Source organism: Lepus europaeus, chromosome 16 (genome assembly GCF_033115175.1).
Source record: "Lepus europaeus isolate LE1 chromosome 16, mLepTim1.pri, whole genome shotgun sequence".
Taxonomy (NCBI): domain Eukaryota; kingdom Metazoa; phylum Chordata; class Mammalia; order Lagomorpha; family Leporidae; genus Lepus; species Lepus europaeus.
The window spans coordinates 5754391-5776162 of record NC_084842.1 but is presented as its reverse complement, the minus strand read 5'-3'; the positions used below and the strand labels follow the sequence as shown (position 1 = coordinate 5776162).

The 21772-nt window shown below is 56.2% G+C and overlaps 1 protein-coding gene and 1 non-coding gene across 2 annotated transcripts; both read right to left on the bottom strand.

Moving 5' to 3' along the window:
- Nucleotides 1-10576: 10576 nt before the first annotated feature.
- On the bottom strand, nucleotides 10577-17971 carry ADRB3 (adrenoceptor beta 3). Its single transcript, XM_062213818.1, is given in 4 exon segments — nucleotides 10577-10672; nucleotides 15981-16207; nucleotides 16797-16897; nucleotides 16899-17971. Coding segments are annotated over 4 exon segments (1497 nt in total).
- Nucleotides 17972-21269: 3298 nt separating this feature from the next.
- On the bottom strand, nucleotides 21270-21376 carry LOC133775545 (U6 spliceosomal RNA). Its single transcript, XR_009868273.1, has one exon. It is a non-coding gene; the product is annotated as a U6 spliceosomal RNA (small nuclear RNA).
- Between the last annotated feature and the right edge of the window lie 396 nt (nucleotides 21377-21772).

Genomic DNA, 21772 nt, shown 5'->3' with positions numbered 1-21772 from the left:
TGCGTCGCTGGTCGGCCTGGCAACGGAACCTCCGAACTCCGCGGCTCAGAGGCCACAATGCTCACGGCCACGGAAGCATTCTGTGGCACCCGTGGAGAACGCCTGAGCGATCAGGCTGCGGCAGGCAGACGTGGGACTCCCAGGCCTTTTTCCCTAACTCACTGCCTCACTTCTCTGGCCCCAAGTCGCCCAATCCAAAAACGGGAAACCGGCCACGTAGAAGACTGGGCAAGGCGGGCAGCGAATGAGCCAGCTAGGGCCTCCCGGGGAACAGCCAAAACCCTAGAGTGTGCCCCGTTGCAAGTCGAGAGAGGAATTTTTAAACCATCCTTCCCCCCCCCCCCCAAGCTTCCACCTTTGAAAGACCATCAGAAAGAAAACATTGTGAGCCGGCGCCGCGGCTCAGTAGGCTAATCCTCCGCCGCAACGCCGGCACACCGGGTTCTAGTCCCGGTCGGGGCACCGGATTCTGTCCCGGTTGCCCCTCTTCCAGGCCAGCTCTCTGCTGTGGCCCAGGAGTGCAGTGGAGGATGGCCCAAGTTCTTGGGCCCTGCACCCCATGGGAGACCAGGATAAGTACCTGGCTCCTGCCATCGGATCAGTGCGGTGCGCTGCCAGCGCGCCAACCGCGGCGGCCATTGGAGGGTGAACCAACGGCAAAAAGGAAGACCTTTCTCTCTGTCTCTCTCTCTCTCTCACTGTCCACTCTGCCTGTCAAAAAAAAAATTAATTAATTTAAAAAAAAATTTTAAAAAAAGAAAACATTGTGATCTTCCATGTCGTTTGCTATGTTTAGGAATACTGCAAGCCAGGAAGCCAGTCCTATTTCTTTCAGCTCTGTTAACAGTTTTAGGGACGGCTAACCAGCCAACGTAGACAGCAGGGGCCAGCAGACAAGCGGCAGCCTCTACAGGGTCAGTCTTGCATTTTGTTTTGTTGTTCTTTTGCAATATTTATTTATTTGGGGGTCAGCGCTGTGGTGTAGTAGGTTAAGCTCTGCCTGTGGCTCTGCCATCCCATATGGGCGCTGGTTCAAGTCCCAGCTGCTCTACTTCTGATCCAGCTCCCTGCTAATGGCCTGGAAAAGTAGTGAAAGATGGCCCAAGTCCTTGGGCCCCTGTACCCATGTGGGAGACCTGGAAGAAGCTCCTGGCTCCTAGCTTCGAATTAGCTCAGCTCTGGCCATTGTGGCCATCTGCGGAGTGAACCAGCAGATGGAAGACCTCTCTCTCTGTCTCTCCCTCTCTCTGTCTGTAACTCTGCTTCTCAAATAAATAAATAAAATCTTTTTAAAAAAGGTTTATTTATTTGAAAGTCACAATTACAGAGGGGGGGGGGAGATCTTCCATCTACTGGTTTGCTCCCCAAATGACTGCAACTGTTAGGGCTGGGCCAGGCCAAAGCCAGGAGCCTGAAACTCCATTCCGTTCTCCCACATGGGTGCAGTGGGGGCCATCACCTGCTGCCTTCCCAGGACATTAGCAGGAAGCTGGATTGGAAGCAGAGCACCTGGGACTCAAACCGGTGCTCCTGTGGGATGCTGGTGTCACAGTGCCACAATGTCAGCCCCTCTTCTTTCTTGTCTAATATCTCTTTAGGGGGACTTGGTGTACTGGTTAAGACACCACTTGGGTCACCCGCATCCCATATCTGATCGCCTGAGTTCCAGTCCTGGCCCCATTCCCGACCCCAGCTTCCCGCTAACGTGCATCCTGGGAAGCAGCAGGTGGGGCTCCAGTGGTTGGCTCCCTGCCACCACCCAGGTAGGAGACCTGGCCTGAGTTCCCAGTTCCTGCCGTCAGCCTGGCCTAGCACCAAGTGATGTGGCCATCTGGGGAGTAGAGCAGCAAATGAAAGATCTCTCCATCTGTGTACAAGAGCCTCTCTTGTCTGCCTTTCAAGAAAAAACTACATAAAACAATTAAAGTAGTTCCTGAATAACTTCCTAAAAGGCAGCACTCTTAAATGATGGCAGTAGGCATTGGGTCTCACTCAATTCCCTTCCCTCGCCGGCACACCCATTGCCAGCTGTGGCTTTGCTGGTGGACAGGGCCTGGGTGTCCTCTATGGAGAACTGCCTTGCTGGCAGGAGCCACCTGGCAGGTTGCAGCCCCACCAGCAGGGAGCTGGGGCATCTCCGTGGCTCAGCTGGCACGCCCAGATCCACTCCCCGGGCAGCCCTGCCTCCCTGAAGGGCACTGCTCCCCTAAGCCACATGCCCCCTGACTCCCTGTTTGACACGCACCTGCTGGGAGGTAAATGATTATGAAAATAGTCTGTATTATTGCAGAAAACTTTAACAGTTCCAAAAAATGAAACGAAGAGCACACATTTCCTTCAATCATATCCATAACCGGTCCGTATTTTGGTGTACACCTTCTATCATCTGAACATCTCCCACCAAATTTCATGTTGAAAAAAAATTTTTAGGGGCCAGCGCCATGGTACAGTGGGTTAATCCTCCGCCTGCAGTGCCGGTATCCCATATGGGTGCCGGTTCAAGACCCAGTTACTCCTCTTCCAATCCTGTTCTCTGCTTATGGCCTGGGAAAGCAGTAGAAGATGGCCCAAGTCCTTGGGCCCCTGCACCCACATGGCAGACCCGGAAGAAGCTACTGGCTCCTGGCTTTGGATTGGCTCAGCTCCAGCAGTTTCAGCCACTGGGGAGTGAACCAGCGGATGGAAGACCTGTCTCTCTCAGTCTGTCACTCTACCTATCAAAAAAATAAATAAAATCTTTTTTAAAAATTTGCTTCAACGTAGTTATTAGAAAGGCAGAGTGACAGAAAGGGACGCAGTGGGAGAGAGAGATTCTCCATCCACTGGCTCACTTCCCAAATAGCCACAACAGCCAGGTCTGGATCAGGAGGAAGCCAGGAGCCAGGAGCTCCATCCAGGTCTCCCACGTGGGTAACAGGCTTCCAAGCACTTGGGCCATCTTCCACTGCCTTCCCAGGCACATTAGCAGGGAGCTGGATCAGAAGTGGAGCAGCCAGGACTTAGAACAGAGCTTGACATGTGATGTCAGTGTCACAAGCAGTGTCGTCACCTGCTGCATCCCAACACCAGCCACTCATGTTAAAATGTGATCCCCCTTGTAAGCTGTAAGAGGTGAGACCAGGTGGGACCAGAAAGAGGTGACTAGGTTAGTTCATTCGCGGATGAAGGGGTCAGTGGGTCATCCCGAGAGCAGACCTGTTAGAAAAGCCAGCTTGGCTCCGTCCCTGGCATGTACGCCTCTCACGGCGTCACGACGCGAACCCCAGCACCACCTCAGGACTCTGCAGACTGCCCGCCAGCAAGCAGGACCTCACCGGAGGCGCCCACGCAGTCTCTAGGGCCAGGAGACAGATGAACCTGCGCTTCATAAACTGCCCAGGCTCTGGGATCGAGCAGAGCAGAGCCGCGGCAAACAGAATGAGACAGTCTTCCAGTTTCTTCCTCATTTTATTTGTAAGATGGGGAGACGGAGACAGACAGACAGAAATCTAGCCTCTGGGTCACTCCCCAGGTACCCACAACAGCTGGGACTGACGGAGCCAGTCCCAGCCAGGAGCCAGGCGCTCCATCCGGGTCTCCCATGTGGATGGCAGGGGTCATCTTCCATTGCTTTCCCAGGGGCATTAGCAAGAACTGGACCGGAACTAGAGCTCCCAGGATTGGAACCAGCACATTGGTATGGGATACCAGTGTTGCGAGCAGCGGCTTAACCCAAGGCCCCACACTGTCAGCTCCTTTTTAAATTAAAAAAAAAAAGTATCTATTTGAGAGACCAAGTTTCCATCCACCTGTTCACAGCCCAAATGCCCACAATGACCAGGACTGGGCTGGCCCCAAGTCAGGAGCCAGGAACTCAATCCACGTCTCCCACGTTGGGTGGCAAGGACCTGACCGCCTGAGCCACCCCTGCTGCTGCCCAGGTTGTACATCAGCAGGAAGCTGACATCAGGGGCTGAGGAGGGATCCCACCCAGGCATTCCCATACGGGATGCGGGCATCGGCACCTCCGTCTTTACCACGAGGCCGAATGCCCTTCCGGGTTGCAAGTTTAACCTGTGTGCCAGCGAGAACTTCTCATGCTGCAGGTAATGAAGAAATAAATAAAGTCCAGCCCAAACTGGCTTGAGCAAGAGAGAGAAGTTGTAGGCTCCAGAGCCGGGCAGGCCAGGGCACATCTGCCCTCTGTCACAGTTCAGAGTGTCGCCGTGCCATTGGGCACTCTCGGCGTGCGTGGGCTTTGTTCTCTGGCTGAGTCTGGCGGCGAGAACAGAAGCAAGTGCAGCACACGTGCGGAGCGACACACGCCTGAGGGAGCTACCTTACGGCTCTGCTTACAGTGCCAATGCCAAAGCCAACACTGATGACAAGGAGTGTTTAAGCGAATACCAGATGTGGGAAAAAATGGAATTCAAAGAGGAGGTGATTTGGATGCTGGCGTTTTTGAAACACAGGCATAGTTTTTTCATAATGCACAGTGTTCCGTGAACTTAAGAGCCTCCTCAAAGAACAGAATTCGATGCAGCTGTTAAAGGTACAGAACAGAGAGGGAGGGACATCTGGGAGGAAAGCAAAGCTACACAGACGTGTGCGTATGCACAGAACTTTCCTGGAAGGATTCGCGGGAGGCGGGTAGCAGGGATGGGCTGGGAAGTGGAACTGGGTGGCCAGGGGCCAGCTGGGAGGAGGGCAGACTTGCTTTCTATGGTGTGCACACATTTCCGTTCAAAATCAGTGTTTGCATTTGTAAACACACACACACATACACACACACACAGCTGCAGCTTCCCAGCCATGCCTTCCTCCTGCCCAAGAGAGAGTGACTCTCTTCCTGAGCTCCCTGTGAGGACAAGGATCCTCCCTTGGGGCCGCTCCTTTCCTCCTCCTCCTCCTCCTCCTCCCCCCCCTCCCCCCCTCCTCCCCCCCTCCTCCCCCCCTCCTCACTAGCTGGCTCCAGCTGAGTCGCTGGCTCTTCCCTGATGTTATCCTGGCTCAGCAAGGCACACCCCAGTCAGTTTAAACAAAGGCAAGCCAAGGTGGTGGCCACAGCTCCCAAACTGCACAGCTAAGAAGGGCTCCAGCTGCTCTGAGGGCTGGGACAGGGGAAAAGGGGGCAGGCAGGCAGATGTTCTCGCCTCCTACACTCTGGATCCCCAGGAACCGTGACCTCCAACAACCGGTGTTTAATTGGGTAGCCTTAAGCCGGCGCTTTTTAATTGGGTAGCCTTAAGCCGGCGCCGCAGCTCAGTAGGCTAATCCTCCGCCTTGCGGTGCCCGGCGCCGGCACACCGGGTTCTAGTCCCAGTCGGGGCACCGATCCTGTCCCGGTTGCCCCTCTTCCAGGCCAGCTCTCTGCTGTGGCCAGGGAGTGCAGTGGAGGATGGCCCAAGTGCTTGGGCCCTGCACCCCATGGGAGACCAGGAGAAGCACCTGGCTCCTGCCATCGGAACAGCGCGGTGCGCCGGCTGCAGCGCGCCTACCGCGGCGGCCATTGGAGGGTGAACCAACGGCAAAAGGAAGACCTTTCTCTCTGTCTCTCTCTACTGTCCACTCTGCCTGTCAAAAAAAAAAATTGGGTAGCCTTGTGCTTCTAAGCCTGGCACAGCCATGGTCCCCAGGGCTTCTCAGCAGCAGTGGGGAGTGGGGGAGGTTTCTCTCTGGATTACCCCAGAGGGTAGGGATGGGAGTGGGAGTTGGGGGCGTGGTTAAGGGGCAGGGAAGTTGGCTCACACCAGAGGCTCTGCCTCATAGCTGCACAGCCGATAACTGGGGAAGGCATGTTTGTGACCCCTAGTTCCCACGGCTCACCAGCCCAGGGCACACAGTTCATGAACTAGAAGAATCTGTCCACAGAGCACCAGCCTGCTAGCCTCTCTTAGCCTCTCCCTATCCCCCAGCCATCTCTGAACATCCCTGGGAGGGTCCCTGCATGGCCTGGGAATGCTGCCCTCACACTGATCCGGTCCTGTGGCCCTCTTGACATATGATTCTTGGGACGTCACTTGGGTTCAGCTTTTGCCCACTGCCATAGGCCCTGGGGACCACTGTGATGGCCACGTGACATCAGGATGCATGCCAAGGGCGCCTTATCCTGAAGCTCCCATAAGCACAAACTCTCTCCTTCCAGCATCCGGCACACGCCTGGAGTCTCCTGAAATGGTTCCTTTGGCTCTTGGCTGCCTCTGCTCTTGCCACGGCACTCACACATATTACCCCGAGCCACCTGGAGACACAGACGGGGTCTTTGACGCCGGCCAGGCCTGCACTTCCATCTCAGCTCCTGCCCTTTGTCCGTACATGGCCTTCAGCGAGTCATGTAAGATCCCCCACTTCATTGCTCTGCACTTTTGAAGTTTCATTTGTTTGAAAGGCAGAGTTACAGAGACAGAGGCATCTTTCATCCACTGGTTCACTCTCCAAATGGCTGCAACAGCTGGGATTGGAGACTCCATCTGAGTCTCCCATGTGGGTGCAGGGGCCCAAATATTTGGGTTATCTTATGCTGCTTTCCCAGGCATATTAGCAGGGAGCTTCCACTGGACCCAAACCAGTGCTCATATGGGAAGCTGGGTTTGCAGGCAGGCAGCTAAACCCGGAGCGTGACAATGCCAATCCCATTGTATGCATTGTTTTAAAATTAAGATTTTATTTATTTATTTATTTGAGAAGTAGAGATACAGACACAGAGAGGGGGAGAAAGAGAAAGGTCCTCCATCTGCTGGTTCACTCCCCAAATGGTTGCGATGGCCAGAGTTGGGCCAATCTGAAGGCAGGAGCCAGGAGCTTCTTCCATGTCTCCCATGCAGGTGCAGGGGCCCAAGCACTTGGGTCATCTTCTGTTGCTTTCCCAGGCCATAGCAGAGAGCTGGATCAGAAAAGCAGCAGCCAGGACACAAACTGGTACCCATATGGGATGCCAGCGCTGCAGTCAGAGGCTTTAGCCCACTATGCCACAGGGCTGGCCCCAGCATTGCATGCATTTTTAAATGGGGAATAACAAAATTAGAGTTGCACGAGGTTTCTGAAAATGGATATGTCCTGGGGCCAGAACTGTGGTGTAGTGGCTAAAGTTGCTGCCTACAGTGTTGGCATCCCCTATGGGCGCTGGTTCGAGTCCCAGCTGCTCCATTTCTGATCCAGCTCTCTGCTATGGCCTGGGAAAGCAGTGGAAGATGGCCCAAGTCCTTGGGCCCCTGCCCCCATGTGGGAGACCTGGAAGAAGCTCCTAGCTTTGGATCGGCGCAGCTCTGGCCATTGTGGCCAATTGGAGAGTGAACCAGCAGATGGAAGACCTCCCCCCCCCCCACTCTTCTCTGCCTCTCCTCTCTCTGTGTGTAACTCTGACTTTCAAATAAATAAATCTTTTTTAAAAAAAGAAAGAAAGAAAGAAAATGGATATGTCCCTCAGGCGGCTACAAAAAAAAAAAAAACAGAACAGAAACTGCAAAACTGAGGTCCATGTGCAGGTTTTGACAATGTATTTATAGAACAGGATACTTGGGGGAGTCCCCTGAAATTACACTGATGTTCAAACAAACAAGGTCTTTACATGTCTTTTGGGGCCAGCATTGTGGTGCAGTGGCTTAAGCCACTAGAGCACTAGTTCGAGTCCCAGCTGCTCCATTTCCAGTCCAGCTCTCTGCTAATGCACCTGGGAAAGCAGGAGAAGATGGCCCAAGTGCTTGGGCCTCTGCCACCACCCACCTGGAAGGCCTGGATGGAGTTCCAGGCTCCTGGCTTCAGGCCAGCCCTGTCCCAGCTGCTGTGGCCATTTGGGGAATGAACCAGACAGTGGAAGATCTTTCAGTCTCTTTCTCTCTGCCTGTCTCTCTGTCTCCCTGTCTCTCTGTCTCCCTGTCTCTCTGTGTCACTCTGCTTTTCAAATGATAAAAACAAAAAATCTTTAAAATAAATAAAGACATTTCCTTGTCCCGGAAAAATGCAAGACCACAGACAATCCCCAGGCTCCGGCCCCCACGCTCCCAGAAGTTGGCTGCACATATGGGGTATTCCACTGAGGGACCACCTTCCCTCAGGCTCAGCAGAGAGGACAAAGGATAAAGGAACTTCTCACGAAAGGCGCGGGGGAGAAAGACTCCTCTGTTAACTGATCCAGAGTCCACTCCAATGCCAGGAACGTAAATCCAGAAATGGCCGCAGCTTCTGTCCACACCGCGTGGAGGCGGGACGTGCTGGGGCGCGGGATCTCCTGCGTGTGCCTAGCTCCCCTGCTTCTCTCCATGGGGGCCCGTGGACAGTCTCCTGGCAGCTCCTGTATGCTGGGTACACGCAGGAGAGGCGGGGTTCACCTCTAGGCCATGGAGGAATAGCAGAGCGGGGCCCGGCAGCCCACCAGCAGGGGGCGCTGAGCTGGATGTCGGGTGGGATAGTCTCCCTATAACCATCATGGAGAACAGTGTGGAAAACAAAAACAGATGCACTGGATGAGCCGCCTCTTGCACTGCTGGGGACATGTCCAGAGGAAGCGCAGTCCTCATTGGAAAGAGATGACTGAATCCAGGTCTCCCACGTGGGCGGCAGGGACCCAGCTCCTTGGGCTGTCATCTGTTGCCCCCCAGCGTTTGCATTTGCAGGAAGCTGGATCAGAAGCAGAGGCGGGACTCAAAATCTAGGCATTCAGTACGGAGCGTGGCTGCCCACGTGGGTGGCATCTTAACCCACCGAGCCACGCCACCGCCTCCCCCGCCACCACCACCTTTGCTATATTTTGTGGATTAAAAGCAAGTTCTGGCCGGCGCTGTGGCTCAACAGGCTAATCCTCTGCCTTGCGGCGCTGGCACACCGGGTTCTAGTCCCAGTTGGGGCACCGGGTTCTATCCCGGTTGCCCCTCTTCCAGGCCAGCTCTCTGCTGTGGCCAGGGAGTGCAGTGGAGGATGGCCCAAGTGCTTGGGCCCTGCACCCCATGGGAGACCAGGAGAAGCACCTGGCTCCTGCCATCAGATCAGCGCGCTGCGTGGGCCGCAGTGCGCCAGCCGCGGTGGCCATTGGAGGGTGAACCAAAGACCTTTCTCTCTGTCTCTCTCTCTCTCACTGTCCACTCTGCCTGTCAAAAATTAAAAAAAAAAAAAGCAAGTTCCAGCACCTACCCACATACAACAGGAGGCGATTACACAGGGTCATTAGGGTTCATCTCAGATTTCTGACTACTGCACAGTCCACAGCTTCTGGGGACAACAGCTCTGCCCTAGGGATGATTGCAGTGGATGGCTGGTGCAACACCTCCCCCCCCCAAAAAAAAAAAAAAAAAACATTTGTCTGTCTGGAACCTCAGGTGTGAGGTTTGGGAGAAAAGTCTTTGCAGATGTGGTTAAGGCAAGGGTCTTGAGATGAGATCATCTTGGTTTAGCACAAGCCCTTTCCAGTCACCGATCCCTCCATAAAAGACGAAAAGGAGGTGACGAACAGGGACACGAGAGATTGGAAGTCAAGATGGCAGTGAGGGCATGCATCGGGCAGCAGGTCGCATATTGGAGTCCCGGCTGCTCTGCTTCCAATCCAGCGCCCTGCTAATGCGCCTGGAAAAGCAGCAGCAGATGGCTCGAGTGCTTGGTCCCCTGCACCCACGTGGGAGACCCGGATGGAGTTCTTGGCTCCTGGCTTTGTGTTGGCCCGGCTCTGGTTGTTGCAATCATTTAGGGAGTAAACCAGCAGGTGGAAGATTCTCTCTCCCTCTCCCACTCCCTCTCTGCCTTTCAAATTAATAAATATTTTTTTTCAAATTAACAAATCTTACAAAAACTAGAGTGATGCGTCAATAGGCCCAGGCGTGCCAAGGCTGGCAGGAATCCGCAGAGCCCCCAGGAGCCCCGCCATTGCCTGGTTCTTGGAGCTCTGGCCTCTCAAAGCTGCAGCCATTTGTTTTGGCAGCCTTGGGAAACGAATACGCTCAGGGACAGGTAGCCCCAAGAGAACCGATGTCGCAGGAGGGCTTGGTGAACTCAGACTCTACAGAGATGCCAGGTCTCGTGGATCGGAGGTGCCCTGGAGATGCTAGGGTAAGGCAGCTTTGCAACAACAGTTACCCAAGCCGCTCTCATCACAGAACCCAGGGGCTTATCTGTGCAGAGCCCAGGTGTCCTACAGAAAGTATAAACTTCTTTATCATATCTTTGCTGATAGAGCCATTTGAACCAGCTACTGTAAAACCAATCAGTTAACAAACAACCGTGGCTTTAAACGACCGAAGTTTATTTCTCTTTCACTTAAGGGTCTCACGTATGAACAGTCCAGGGCTGAATTCAACACTGCCAGAGACCCTCCCATCTCCGATACATGGAGGCCACCTCATGACCTACCATGGCTGCTTCCGCTCTCACCATCACACCTGCATTGCAGCCAGTGGGGAGAGGAGATGGCGATGTGCCCTTCCCCTTTTGTGGCGGAGCCAGGAGTGGCACACCTCACCGCACTGGACTTCCGTCGCACAGCCACACTTATCTGCCAGGGAGGCTACCAAATGTGGCTGGCGAGAAGGCCATGCTTCCCGCTGGGACGCAGGAAAGTTGCAGAATGGGTGGCCATGGAGGAGGGCAAACACACGACTCCATCAGCGACCGCTCAAGCCTGGAACTGGAACCCCGGGAACGGGTGATACACCTGCCCTCCACCGCATCCACCCTTCTGGCTGGCGATGAGGCGGGATGGGGGCCTTGTCTTTCCGAGGGAGGTCGGAAGCAGCGGGAACAGGACGAGCACGGGAGGGCCGGGAGCCCCTGCTGCTCCTGCCCTGGACGCTGTCTGTCAGGCCTGGAGGTCTGTCCCTTTGAAAGACGTGGGGAAGCCTCCATCCCCAGATGAACGTGCCCTTATTTGGAAATGGTATCTTTGCGGAAGCAATCAAGCTGAGATGAGGTCATACTGGATTGGGTCGGGCTCTCATCCAGTGACAAATGTTCTCATAAGAAGACAGAAATCTGGACCCAGACGGACAGGGGAGAAGGCCCCCTGGAGGCCGGGGCTGGAGGGATGCAGCTAGGATACTGAGAATTTTGGCAACCACGAGCAGCTGGGAGAAGCGAGGACAGATTCCTTTCCCAGAGCCCTCGAGGGAGCCTGCCCTTGCCAACACCTTGATTTGGGACTTCCGGTCTCCAGGACTCTGAACGCATGAATTCCCAGTGTGGCAAGCCTCCAGATGGCCACCTTTGTACAACCTTCTTCTCCCTGGTTCCTTAGGGCTCCGTCTGCATGCCCCCGCACCCCCCGCCTCCCACCGTGCTGAAATACCCTCTGTTCTTAGTCTACTACTCACAATCTCTCGCCTGGTCAGTGGTGCACTGGCAACCACCGGGTCCACCAAGTAGGACCAAAGTGTCGGGCGCAGGCCTGACCAGGCCCTGAGTGGGGAGCTGGAGCCAGGAGTCGAGATGTATAGTGGCAGGCACAGAAAACCCAAGGAGCCCGTCTGAGATGGGCACAAGCCAGCAGAAGCCAGGCCAGCAGGGCTCGCCCACGGTGACAAGGACAAGAGGGTGCAGATCCGGGCTGATGGTGTAAGCAAGAAGACGCAGGGGGCCAGAGCTGGCGACCGGGGCGAGCGTCTGACACAGCAACTGAGTTGTCTCACGCACATCGGAGCGTCTTCGCTTCTCTGCTCCTCTTCGGATTCCAGCTCCCTGCGGGAAGCAGCAGGTGGTGGCTCAAGGACCTGGGTCCCAGCCACCCTCACTGGGAGACCCAGATTGAGTTCCCGGCTCCTGGTTCTTGGCTCAACTCAGCCCTGGCTGTTGCGGACATTTGGGAGAATGAACCAGTGAGTGGGCGAAGGTCTCACTGCTTTTCAAATACAATAGAAAGTAAATTTTAAAATTTGTTTTAAGGGGCCAGCACTGTGGTACAGCGGGTTAATGCCCTGGCCTGAAGCACCAGCATTCCATGTGGGCACTGGTTCTAGTCCCGGCTACTCCACTTCCAATCCCATCATCCCATATGGGTGCTGGTTAGAGACCCGGCTGCTCCACTTCTGATCCAGCTCTCTGCTATGGCCTGGGAAAGCAGTAGAAGATGGCCCAAATCTTTGGACCCCTGCACCCATGTGGGAGACCTGGAAGAAGCTCCTTGCTCCTGGCTTCGGATTGGTGCAGCTCGGGCCATTGCAGCTAATTGGGGAGTGAACCAGTGGATGGAAGACTTCTCTCTCTCTCTCTCTCTCTAACTCTGACTTTCAAATAAATAAATAAATCTTTTAAAATTTTTAAATTAAAAAATTCATTTTAAAACGTGTTTTCAGCCGGCACCGTGGCTCAACAGGCTAATCCTCCACCTTGCGGCGCCGGCACACCGGGTTCTAGTCCCGGTCCGGGCGCCGGATTCTATCCCGGTTGCCCCTCTTCCAGGCCAGCTCTCTGCTATGGCCCGGGAAGGCAGTGGAGGATGGCCCAAGTGCTTGGGCCCTGCACCCGCATGGGAGACCAGGAGAAGCACCTGGCTCCTGCCTTCGGATAGCGTGATGCGCCGGGCGCAGCGGCCATTGGCGGGTGAACCAATGGCAAAAAGGAAGACCTTTCTCTCTGTCTCTCTCTCTCACTATCCACTCTGCCTGTCAAAAAAAAAAAAAAGTGTTTTCAGCCGGCACTGCAGCTCACTAGGCTAATCCTCTGCCTGTGGCAATGGCACAACGGGTTCTAGTCCCGGTCAGGGTGCTGGATTCTGTCCCGGTTGCTCCTCTTCCAGTCCAGCTCTCTGCTGTGGCCCGGGAGTGCAGTGGAGGATGGCCCAAGTGCTTGGGCCCTGCACCCACATGGGAGACCAGGAAAAGCACCTGGCTCCTGGCTTCAGATCAGCACAGTGTGCCGGCCGCAGCATACCAGCCATAGCGGCCATTTGGGGGGTGAACCAGCGGAAAGGAAGAACTTTCTCTCTCTCTCACTGTCTAACTCTGCCTGTCAAAAAAAAAAAAAAAGTGTTTTCAGGAGGGAAAAAAAAGAGCAGAACTGGGATTCACCCTAGTTCCAGATTCTGCCACTTTGCAGGGGAGGCATCTTCTCTCTTTTTTCTTTTTTTTAAAGATTTGTTTTTATTTATTTGAAAGACAGAGTTAGAGAGAGAGAGAGAGAGGTTCATTCCCCAATTGGCTGCAACAGCCAGAGCTGCTCCAGTCCGAAGCCAAGAGCCAGGAGCTTCTGGGACTCCCGCGCAGGTGCAGAGGCCCAAGCACTTGGGCCGTCTTCTACTGCTTTCCCAGGCCACAGCAGGGAGCTGGATCGGACGTGGAGCAGCTGGGACTCGAACCGGTGCCCATGTGGGATGCCGGTGCTGCAGGCAGTGGTTTAACCAGCTACACCACAACAGCAGCCCCAGCGATGTCCATTTGATTCCCAGGCAAACAGAAAGAAGCCGGACCGCGGCCCGACTTAGCGTTAGCAGTGTGTGCGGAGGGAAAGCCCATGCTGACAGGCTCTCTGATCCACAGCAGGGTCTTGGTCAGCATCCCTTACGGTGCTTGGCATACAACAGGCGCTCAATAAATGATCCCATTACCTGGCCTTCTTCCTCTTCTCTCTTGTCTTTCCGGCTCTGGCTTCGCGCTCTTTACGCTACCATAGTGCTGACGTCAGCAATCATGGCTGTTCAGTTTTCACCCATTTTATCACAGAATTGGACCAAACTTGTTCTCAGTCCTGAGACAAGCCAGGGAAAGCAGACAGGGCCAGGCCCGCCCCCTGCCGTGCCCCATACCGCCATCAGGGGGCGCCGCGCACCGCTTCTCCCGTGGGCCAAGCTCAGGCTGAGCCGGGAAGCTCTGCGGGGGACTCCTTGCTTCCTCGTGCAGGCGGAGAGGGAAGCTTTATCCTCTGCTGGCTCTGTAGATGAGGAGACCATTTTGACTTTCTTTAATCTCTGGGTAGGATGCCCTGTGCACGATTAGATGGCTTTGCAGAGTGGGTGCTGATTGGAGGGAGCTGTCCTCGGGCTTCTGGCTCACTCCACCTGGTGGCAGACAGGCCGGCTCCGCCCCTCCTGCCTCTGCACAGGTGCACCTGTGCGAGAGGCCTGTGCGGGAATTTGCATCTTTACTGGTAGGATGATGGCCTCCACCTGTGGCCTCCACCTGTGCCCCCTGGGGCCACGGGAGCCCCCATGAAAACACACAGAGAAGCAAAAAGCTCTACTTTGGAATGAAGCCCGCCTGGAGTGACAGTCCAGGGATGACCTGGCGCGCCTGCCCGTCACCCCATTCCCTGTGGGGGAAAGTGCTGGGGACGGCTGCTGCCAGCCTGCCCCCACCCTACCTCTGCCCAGTCCAGAGGGTGGGCTATCTCTGGCAACCCACTCACCCCCACCCCCACCCCTGCCCTCCCACTGCCTCTGCTCCAGCCCCACCCCCATCTCCCAGCCAGGCACAGCTCCCACCCCACCCCCCACCCCTCGGGAGGCTCCCCATCCTCTTGGTTCTCCGTGGCCTGCAAGTCTTCACCTCTCTCGTTCCCGGCTGTTTGTCTTCCAAGGTTCAAGTGCTAGCAACAGCAGCCCGCTCCCCGCCCGCCAAGGACGTAAATCTCCCACAGCCTGACACCTGGCCGGAGCTGCTGGAGAAATGAGCAGAGGGGCTGCCTCCCCCGCTGTCAGATGCACAGTGACAATCCGCAGGCGGAATCCACAGCCCCAGAACAAGTCTAAACACTGCAGAGGAGCCGACAGCTGGCACAGGAGTGGCCCTGGACAATATGCAAGGGCCACTCTACAAACCACCAAAGCCACGACTCCTCGGCCTAGCACGGACCCGACAACTCTCCTGAGTGATGCCAGGAAAATATCCAAAAACAGGGTGAGGAGGCCCCCTTACTTATCCCCAGGTTAAAGCAAGACTTCCTTCTCCACCAAGAGCCACAGCTCAGAAGTTGCGTCCTGGCCAAGAAACCATCCACGCTTCAGATACCAGAGATCTCGCGTTGAAAAGGAGAGTCATTTCTGGTATGCAAACACCCTCAGACATAAAAACCAGGGCTTCCAGAAGAAAGGGAGCGGCACAGCCCAGGTCCCGTTCCCAGGGAACACCCATATGTGGAAATCCACTGGGCTTATCCTGAGGCCAGATGGACGTTTTATAACAGCAGGGCCCCTGATCACAGCCAGTGCAAAGTGTACACACGCACGCTGGACATTGCATGATTTACCGGGCATCCTGTCAACCTGCGAGGACAATGGCCTGTGTTCATGGAGCTTAAATAAGAGCCCATAAAACGAGCCACTGATTTCTACGGAAATTTTCTCTCTAAAGGACACTTGCCTGATAAGGTTTGTGAAAGTGCAAACACAGCTCCGGGCATCCAGACACACACGTGTATGGCGCTGTGCGTCCTTGTGGATCCACCACTGGCATACGGCAGGGGAGAGATGGCCCAGGGCTCGGCAGGGCCCATGGTCCCGTGGGCACCCAGCTCCAGTGCCGTGTGTAGTACGGCTTGGCAAGGGAGGCAGGCGCACGCTCACTCCCCATCACCCAGGCAGACTGTTCATTTTGTTTGTTTGATGGGGATTAGGAAGAGGGGGCAAGGACTAGCCTGGATTTACTGCCCCAGCAGAAGACAGCTCTGTGGAGAAGGCAAGGGAATAAATGGCTCATGGAAGGAAAACAAATGGACAGAAAAGAGGGCGCAGTCCCAGCAGCACTCAGTGACTTTGATTGATTCAATTTTTAAAGGAAGAGAAGGGGTCTTTTATCAGGTTCATCTTCCTGTGAACCCCCCGGAGGCCCCTCCCCCCAACACCCTGCAGAAATCCTTCTGACTGCTGTGAGGTAGATCAGAGCCGCGCTGTGTTTCAGCCGAGAGCACCTGCTGCTCTGCGACCAAAAAACCCAAACCCAGCTTTGGCCTCCTGCTCTCAGGCTGGGCCCCAGAGCTGGGAGATCAGGGGTGGGTCTCCACAGTTGGGGCAGCAGAGGCTGGGGGCCTTAGCACCCAGCACCCAAGCAACAGAGGTGCAGGGTGCCCTGCCAAGAGCACAGGAGGCCTGGCACCCAGCTGCCGAGGTAGTAGTGAAGTTCAGGGGTGCGGTCCTTGGCGGGGGTGAACCCACCGGGGAAGGATCCCGGCTGGTCTCTCTCCCAGGCCTGAAGATCCGGAGCGCAGAGCCGCATAGCCCGGGCCTCCACGGTTCCTTCCACACAGGGGATCCAGGCTGTCCACGGTTCTGCATCCATGTAGCTGGCTCGGGCTTTGCGTCCTAGGACTACCCCGGGAAGCCCTACAAAGAGGAGAGCACGTGTCTTGAGGTGAACGGACAGGGAGCGGGGACAGGGACCCCGAACGCGTGTTTAACACGACACAAAAAGCTCAAGCAGCCGCAAAACCCCCACCCCAAACTCCAACCCAGCATGGGGCGAGGGAGCTGAGCGGCAGGGCGAGGGGCGCAAACCCGCACTCACCGTTCCTCCCCGCCGTCTGGGCTTAGCCTTCACATCCCAAGTGGGTCGTCACCTGCGTAGCCACCAAACCTTGGAGAGAAAGCACGGCTGAGCCCCCCTCACCAGGCGGGGAGGGGCGCAGATCTTCCCTATAAAGGTCAAATGCGGACGGCAGAGGAACTGGGCGAGAAAGCCCAAACCAGAGCGGGGCCAGGCGGCATCACGGGCTTGGCATGGCAGCGCGTCCTGGGGGGCGCACCCCAGCACTCCCTTGCTGCAACCCCAGGGGCTGGATCCGCCGGGAGGAAGGGGCTCTGAACGGAGAGACCCTCCCCAACTCCCCGCTTCTCCTGCGAAACCCCACACCCAAGGGAGACTCCAGAGCTTCTGACTCTTGAGCTGCGAGTTCCTCCGCCCAGGGTGACCCACCTGTGGAGCGGCGGGCGCTGCCTGGACTCGGCGGGGCTGGTTCCGGCCGCACGGGCGCGCGAGGGCTCTGGCGCCCTGGAGGCGGCGGCGCGGGACTCCGTGCCCCGGCAGCCGCACAGAAGACGGCGGAAGGCGCGGCGAAAGTCCGGGCTGCGGCAGTAGATGAGCGGGTTGAAGGCAGAGTTGGCATAGCCCAGCCAGTTGAGGGCGAGCAGGGCCGAGCTGGGAACCAGCGAGGGGCCCCCGAGGGCGCGCAGCACGTTCGCCAGAAAGAAAGGCAACCAGCAGAGGGTGAAGGTGCCCATGATGAGCCCCAGCGTGAGCAGGGCGCGGTGCTCCCGGAGAGGCAGCAGGCGCGCGGGCCTCCGACTGCAGGCGGGAGCAGCGCACGGCCCCGCGGCGGCGGGCGACTGGGCGCGCGAGAGCGCTGGCGACGGCTCCTCCAGCGGGAAGCGGCCCAGCTCCCCGCGCAGCAGGCGCAGCTGGCGTGTTGCCACGACGAAGACCCGCGCGTAGACGAAGAGCATCACCAGGAGCGGAAGGTAAAAGGACACGGAGGAGGAGAGCAGCGCGTAGGGCAAGTTGGAGGCGAAGGCGCAGCAGCGCGGGTTGGAGTGACAGCGCTGAGCCTCGGCGTCCGCCCCTACGCGCCACCACTGGCTCATGATGGGCGCAAACGACACCGCGGCGGACACGAGCCACACCAGGAGCACGGCCGCCCGGGCGCGGCGCTTGGTGACCAGCGCGCCGTAACGCAGTGGGTTGGTCACGGCCACGTAGCGGTCCACGGCCAGGGCGCACAGGGTCTCGATGCTGGCCGTCACGCACAGCACGTCCACTGAAGTCCACAGCTCGCAGCCAGTGGCGCCCAGGGGCCAGTGGCCGGTCAGCGCCAAGGTGGCCCCCGGCGGCACTACCAGGAGTCCCACCACCAGGTCGGCTGCAGCCAGCGAAGTCACGAACACGTTGGTCATGGTTTGCAGTCTCGGCGTGCAGGCGATGGCCACGATTACCAGCAGGTTGCCTCCCACCGTGGCCAGCGCCAGCAGCGCCCCGGCCAGCGCCGCCGCCCACGGCACCCCCGGCAGCCCACTCGTGTTAGCGGTATTGGGTGCCAGGGTAGGGGTGTCAGGCCACGGGGCCGCAGAGCTGTTCCCGTGAGGCCACGGAGCCATCCGTGCGGCGGGAGGGGAGAAGGGAGGAGGTCTCCCAGCCCGCTTGGCTCAGGGGAGGAGGCGGCGGGGCGCGGGAGCGACTCCCCCAGCCCGGGCCATCTTCCCTGGTCGACCGGGGACGACGACGGGAACGCACAGCCTCCCCCTCCCCATCCCCCCACCACACCCCCCACTCGCTCGGTGCCACCGCTGCGGGGGAGGAGCGGCAACGCTTAAAGGGGCAGTGGCCGGGAGTCTCCGGAGGGAACCTGTAGGGTGGGAAGGGTCGCCCAGACTGCCCTGCGGTGATTGGCCCGCCCCTGCCACGGCCAGCCCCCACTGACCCCGCGCCGCCTACCTTCGCCGCAGGCTTGCGGGGCTCTGCACCTGCTTCTACAGAGGCCCTGCCGAGGCGCTGGGAGAAGCGGAAGGCGACAAGATCCACCGTCAGCAGTAGCTCTCCCTCACGGTGTTTTAAAGAGAGCAATCAAGAAAAAAAAAAAATTAAAGTTAGCAATGGCGGCCAGCCAGTGTGCCCTCGCCCTCATTCCAGTGAAATCGGCCCACTTTCCTCTCTTCCACGCGGAGTCTCCAAAAAGTTCGTGGAAAATGTACATTAGGGGAAAAAACTATGTGTGGATGTGGAAATTGTTTTGTACCCAGAACAATGTTGCAATTGCATTTTTCTGTGAGCCTTTCGAAGTTCCCTCTTATTTCACTTAACCTTTCTACTTCAGTGTGTTTAGTTTTTTGTGTTTGTTTGTTTTGAGATTTATTTATTTATTTATTTGAGAGGCAGAGTTACAAGCAGAGGGTGGGAGAGACACAGAGAGGAATCTTTCATCTGCTGGTTCACTCCCCAAATGGCCACAAAGGCTGGAGCTGGGCCAATCCTATCCGAAGCCAGGAGCCAGGAGCTTCTTCCGGGTCTCCCACATGGGTGCAGAGGCCTGAGCGCTTGAGCCATCCTCCACTGTAGGGAGCTGGATCAGAAGAGGAGCAGCCAGGAATTGAACTGGCGCCCATATGGGATGCCAGTGCTGCAGGCAGAGGCTTAACTACTACACCACAGCGCCACGCCCTCCATTCTTCTTTAAAAAGTTGATTTTCCTTTTCAGTTGCTGAGGACATCACCATCTGTCCGGTCTTTTTCATGGCTGCCCTGTGTGCATTTGCATTGGGCATTTTGCACCCTGCTGCATGGCACACCTCGGCGCTCTCTGCTCTGCCGCTTCAGCACACCTCTGTGGTCTCACTGTCGCTTCTCCTAAACTTCTAATGTCACAAAGACATTAACAGTGGATGAGTGGCGGGGGCATTTGGCTCAGCCGTTGAGCCACTGTTGGAACACCTTGAGGGCCCTATCAGAGGCTTGGCTGCGCCTCTGATTCTCACCTCCCGCTAACGTGTGTCCTAGGAAGCGGCAGGTGTTAGCACCAAGTAGGCGAGTCCCTGCTGTCGGGAAAGAAGAGACAGGGTTTGAAGCCAGAGCCAGGCCAGGTGTATTCAGAAGAATACAGCCTGGGAGGGGCTCACTCCCAGGTGAGCGCAAGGCAGAGAGAGAGAGAGAGAGAGAGAGAGAGAGAGAGAGCCCTCCCTTATAGACATGGTGGGGAGAGAGAGAGAGAGCCCTTCCCTTACAGACTAGCACTTTCTAGGGAAGGGGCTTGGGGGTCTGAGCTAAAGCTGGGCTGCGGAGACGGAGGGAGAGCTTGGGCTCCTTCTAAATAAAGGTCCTGCGAGATCACAGTGTGAGCTGGGAGGGGTTCGGGCTGAGGCTGAGGCTGGGCTCCGGCGGAGCTGCTGAGCTTGGGGAGAGGGCTTGGGAGGAGTGGGGAGAGCTCAGGCCGATGGCTGGACTCTTCAGATAGTGCTGTGTCCAGCGGTCCACGCAGCACGGGGCTGGTCGGGGCAGGGTGGGGCTGTATCAGCAAGGCAGAGAAATGGCGGCTGCTTCTGTCATGTAGGTGAGAGGTCAACACCGCTCTGGGGCTTTTTGCCCTTGCTCCACTACCTGCCTTCTACATGGTGGGGGGGGGGGGGGGGCACCAGGCTCCTGGCTTCAGCCTGGTCCAGGCTGTGCCATTTGGGAAGTGCATCAGCAAATGGGAGCACTCTCTCTCTCTCTCTCTCTTTCTTTCTCTCTGCCTTTCAAAGAAGTTAAATAAATAACTAATTTTTAAATTAGTAAATGGGTTTGAGATCAAGGCTTGCCCATCATCACTCCCATCACCCCCAACTATCCACAGATCTTCCCCACCATCCCCCACCCCCGACTGTAGAAGGTTTGATGTAGGCAGGCATACAGGATAAAATTGATTAGGTTTGTGAGCTGGAAGACCACGCCTTCACCATGCCCGTGTGTGACCTCATGCCCCTACCTGACCACGCCTGTGTGCCCACCAGCCAATCAGGGTAATTAACCACTCCCCTTTGGAAGTGGATTAAAAACCCGGGACACAGTGTGCCCAGCCCTTTTCCCTTCTTTTTGGCCTTTTGCCATTGCGGCCTGTGCTGCTCCATGCTTCCTGGCCTAGATGCTCCTCCATGTGGCTGGTTCCTGGTACTTGGTATTGTTAGGTAGGAAGTCAGATATGAGCTTATGTGTGTGTAACAGACCTAAAGAGAAGACGTCTATGTCCAGCATATGCATCTGCATCTCAAAGTCATCCCAATAACGTTTCAGGGGCAGTCTGCCCTGCCCCTTCTACCCAATAACCTGCCAGGTGGGGGTCCCCACCCCTTCTGCCTGACAATCTTCCACAATCTCCCAGATGCAGCCCAGTATCTGCATTTCAAATACCCTTCTCCAGTTCCTAATTCTCCAGGGGGTCTTGCTCACCCTTCCTCTAAACCCAGGGTGGCGCCAGCTGGGCTTCCTCCTGTCTGATACCTTCAGGGGAAAACTCAGATAGGAGCTTCTTAATATTTACATCCATAAAATCCTTTGTTTCAGGAGGAGATGTGTGAAGACAGAGACCCATCTCCTTAAAAACCCCCGGCCTCAACTGGACTGCGCACTCAGCCCTCTGCCTCTCTGCTGAGCCGCCCGCCTGGCCTGCCCAGGTGTAATCTCTCCACTCAACATGTAACCTCGCTCTCCCCGCCACCCCCAGTCCAAGTGACTGGGCACTCTCTCAGGTCCTGTCTGGAGAGGTGCCCATCTGTTCTTGCGGATGTCCCTGCCCTAATAAACTTTGTTACTTTACTTTCCACTACTCTGTCTCACGCCTGAATTCTTTCTTGCGGGAAGACAAGAACCCTGCCATTCACCAGTAACAGTATGAATCCAGATTTATCTTTTATTTTATTTATTTATTTTTTTATGGAACGCTTCACGATTTTGCGTATCATCCTTGTGCAGGGGCCATGCTAATCTTCTCTGTATCGTTCCAATTTTAGTATAGGTGCTGCCGAAGCGAGCACCAGATTTATCTTTTAGATAGGGCCCTCACTCTCCTATGCATTTCTCCCACTGAATAAAAGCTGCCTCATTCATCTATGCCAGTATTCAGAATTCTTCTCTGAATATTGGGCAAGAACACACGCAGGCTTATTAATATTGGGAATTTGCTAATAAGCACACAGTGATGTTTCATGGCACCCCATATTCTAATATAAGGTTCACTCTGCTTCCTGGAAGATTTTATTCATGAACACTCAAAAACCAGAAGGCACTGGGACTGTGTCGTGGCGTACAGGTTAAGCTGCCTTGTGACACTGGCATCTCATATTGGAGCTCTGATTCAAGCCCCGGCTGCTCCACTTCCAATCCAGCTCCCTGCTAATGTGCCCAGGAAAGAGGTGGAGGATGGTTCGAGT